The 4,104-nt window shown below is 44.6% G+C and overlaps 1 protein-coding gene across 1 annotated transcript; it reads right to left on the bottom strand.

The window, feature by feature from the left end:
* GL218_06466 (uncharacterized protein) lies at window positions 1-2,094 on the bottom strand (the record flags this gene model as incomplete). Its single annotated transcript, XM_033583179.1, has 1 exon — window positions 1-2,094. One exon carries the CDS (start codon window positions 2,092-2,094, stop codon window positions 1-3), a length of 2,094 nt encoding a protein of 697 aa, XP_033433746.1.
* Between the last annotated feature and the right edge of the window lie 2,010 nt (window positions 2,095-4,104).

The raw sequence follows: 4,104 nt of genomic DNA, 5'->3' as shown, positions 1-4,104 counted from the left end.
TTAAGAATTACGTCGTGCCTCTTCCTCCTCTACTTCATCAGCCCAGCTTAGAGGTCCGGATGATTCAGGTGTGCAAATCTTCGCCTCCTTACTGTCGGTGGAACCTTCATCAATGCCTGCCTCATCTTCGCTTTGCTGTCCCTTGGCTGCCCGAGAGAAGACGGAATTTGATCCGATAATTGTGCCGCTGGGGCGCTTCTTACCCCTGCGCTTCTGAAGACTTGCTGGGATACCCTTCTCTCTGGGTATCGGTTTGGTCGACTTGTTTGCAGGTTTCTGCTCCGTCACTAATTTCTCGTCCTCTGCCGGTGTAGGACTATTCTTTGGCTTGCTCTCAGTCTTGCCCTTAGAATTTTTATTAAGCTTGTTCTTAGCCGTAACGTCCACCCATTCAGAACCATCTTTACGGTTTCCCGGAATAAATCCATCTTCTATGGTAGGAAGGACCGCAGGATCTGACGAAGACACGATACCAAAAGGGGTAGTACGGTTTTCTCCTGGCTCGGGGCTTCGAGTTTTCCAGAAGATCATCTGAGTTCGAAATTGGTTCGGTTGCTTCTCGGCTGGAAGATCCACGATTTTGGGGCGTTCATCCACTACCTTGGCTAACGCAGCGCCATCCATGATATCCACCGACTCACATATACCTTTGGAGCGGTATTTACCGTCAACCTTCTCCGCCTTGGGTTCTTCTTCGCTTTTTTGATCCTGATCCTGATCTCCGCTCAGATCGGAAACCTCATCGTTCTCCGTACCGGAAGTCAAATGTTCCTGGGTAATAGTATGCACCATACCACCAGCTTTGTTTCTACAGGATGAGGTGGGAGAAAGGCTGATGATAGAAGGATCAAGTTCTGACAGAGTCTTAACATTTGAGGTAGCATCAACGTCCTCTTGGGTCGGGCTACAAATGATATCAGTAGGTTGATTGGAATCGATAGAAGGTCCATTCTTGTTAGCCTCCTGAGTATCGTTGACCGGCTTCGGGTGATCCTCCGTTTGCTCTTTGACGCACTCAACAGATCCCTCGGGTTTCTTAGTGGGTTCATCGAGCTTCATAGGAGGGTTGTCCGTAGTAGGACGGTTAACATCAGTGATAGAATTATCAGCCTGGCTCATAGGTTGGCGAGCCATAGTGTTAGGCTGATGCATTCCTTTGGTAGAACGATTACCCTTAGAAGGCCGGTATGCTTGTTTAGAAGATTGATTATCTTTCTGAGGTTCGGGTTTCTGACTATCACCTGCTGCGTGTATAGGTTGGCCGCGTGGTACGCCATCAGTCTGCTTCGATGCCTGCGGAGGGCAGTAGGGTGCTGATAGATCCGGTGTCTTCACGGAGTTTGTGTGGCTATCCTGACGGCCATTTTGGAAATTCATCATAGTAGACCCAGAAGCTTCTATTTGCTTCGCAGCCATACGGGTAAAGGCTTGATCACTACCAGGGCCATAGACTTGGCTAATAGAGATAATTCCGGTATGGATGGAGTCCCGTAATTCAGCATTGTCGCACTCTAGTTTCGAAATTAACTCATCCTTAGCAGCCAAATCGTTCTCATCTGCCTGGGTAGCAACGGTGATAGAGCGAATGTTCTCCCTTAGCATCGCAACGGAATTCTGAAGCTCTTCGATCTGTATGTCTTTTCCAGCTAGAGCCGCCTTTGCTTGAATCAGATCGCCGTGTTTGCGAGACAGATCCTCCTGCAAGGTCGAGATAGTAGCTTTCATGGAAGCGAGTTCAACATTGAGGTTAGCCATATTTTGGATACCTCTAGCCGGAACCATGTCTTGCTGTTGCAAATTGGGCCTCTGATTTGCTAGCTGTTTCGCAGCTTGAACTTTCTGAAGATATTGAGCTTTGAATGTAGAAGGCGTAGATACCGAAGGTTTGGCGGAGTGGATTGGTGGCGTCATTTGATATTCGCTTTGGTCTGGTCGGGTGATTTGGTTCTTCTTGTTATCACCTTTGGATTTGAACGCCATTCTCATATTTACCGATGAAGAATCATGAGGCGTGTCATGGTAGGCGTCGTTCTGATGCCGATTTTTCACGACATTTGCCCATGATGAGGCACGAGGACCGGAGGCACTATCCATAGTTGAGTAAACTATAGAATGGCAATACCTGAACACTGTTAGTTTTGGAGAGGACAAGTACTGTTCATTATACCAGCTTACCGTCAAAGAGGAAATTAAAACATCAAGGGGCTGAATGGATGATTCTGGGCTACTATAGCTCTTTCGCAGGTAAGATACCTGAGATGGATAGGAGAGCAGCTGAGGAAGTTAGCAAAATAGAAAAAGGTATCAAGAAAATACGAAGGAATGAATGTTGGCCAGTTTAGGCAAAGTGATATCAATGGATTCCCAATATTAAAGAGAGAACATTAATATACACATACTAACATATGTATAGATTGTGACTTACTTTTGAGTAAGAGGATATTATTCCTTGATAGTAAACTTAGACGCTGGATAGGAGTATTGAGATAGTACTGTATTGATAATGTCAATGGCGAATGTAAAGGGGCAAAGGCTAGCTTCTGGAGGAACGAGGCAGCTAAAAGCTCAGTATTATCCAGGTCGAGAAGTTTCTATCGCGTTATCAGAGGTACCGAAATAGCGGAAAATCGAAGGTGCGCAAATAGTGACTGCGGGAAGACCAGTGATGGTACTTGTCGGAGGGAACTGGCGAAACAGAAAGAACTACGGTTGGCAAAATATAACTGCAACTCCTGAGAATGGAGAGGGAAGAAAGAATGGATGATACCCACAGAACTGGTTGTTGTAGAATAGGTAGATAATTAAAGAGAGAAAAGATGAATCGATTGAAGAAGTAAAATCTTCATATGAGGTACGTTACGTACTTCTGTACCTGAGGTAGCAACGTAACTGCAACAGCTAGCACCGCAATGATCGCACTTACCGTACCTACCTGAATATCTCATAGCAAGGCAGGTGCATTCGGTATACTTTACGTACATCCTAACCTACATACATGGTACATGTAATTCGTTAGATAATCCTAGGGCAAAACCTCACAACTTCCCAACTTGTAGACAAATACATTTTACCATTGATTGTAATGAGGTACGTGCATAGGGGCATCTCAAAGCTAGGTCCATATCAGGTGAAAGTGAATCTACAGGTACGTATGACACACATGAAAAACACAGGTAGGATTCTTATCCAGATTTGCAAAGGATCATGTATGTATTATGAGTTGTTAGAGGTAATTGGCTATTAAAACTATGGGAAGCACTGCTGTTGTCAGATGGTTAGCAGATAGTGCAGCTTGGCCTTGGTCGACTTAACTACTTTAGGTCCTTAAGTATGACAAGACATCCATACTATTAAGACGGAGATGATGGCATTAATAACAATTCCCATCTTATATATCTGTATTAAAGCTACACGTGGTAATGCTGAATAGTATCTAAAGATGTAGATCTCAAAATGAAACGACATCGAGACGGAAGCAACTCGAGGTCGAGATTAACGACGGATCCTTCTTTCCCAAGAATATTTACTCTGAGAGACATCCATAGCGACAAAAAGCCGCTGTGACCATTGCACGATATCCCAAAGTTGGAAAGACATCAGCGGTCTGAATGCTCTTGATTATCTGAGGAAAAAAAGGAAAGAAAGAGGAAAAGAGCCGCGTTCATTTCGCGATGAATTTTACTTTGCGGGACGTTTGTGTGCACGGACCTACCAATCACGTGCGTTAAGACTAAGGATATGAGGCACTTTAGTACTTTGATACTTCGCTACTTCTTTTAGTTGCCGTGGTCATCATAGATCATATGCTATTTGATTGGCTAAACAAAGAGCCGAGGATAGACGTGGGATTGGCCGCAATTGGTTTTAGACTTCTTCATCTGAGAACCAATTATCCATTCAACCTTTCACTATTGTAAACCTCTGGTGAGGGCATCAACGCTGGTCTCAAGTCTTTGATCGAACTTGACTATACTGGTAAGCATAAGGATCCTACTCAATCTATTGTAACACAACACGTCCACTTACACAGCATCTAGCGCCGTCCGAATCCATAGCGAGTTAGAGAATTTCGGTCGCATACCAGTATCCTAATACCTCGGAACC

The sequence above is a fragment of the Daldinia childiae genome, assembly GCF_008694065.1.
Source record: "Daldinia childiae strain JS-1345 chromosome Unknown Scaffold7, whole genome shotgun sequence".
Lineage (NCBI taxonomy): Eukaryota > Fungi > Ascomycota > Sordariomycetes > Xylariales > Hypoxylaceae > Daldinia > Daldinia childiae.
Note: the sequence above shows the minus strand (reverse complement) of the source record. Positions and strands in the feature narration are given on the sequence as shown.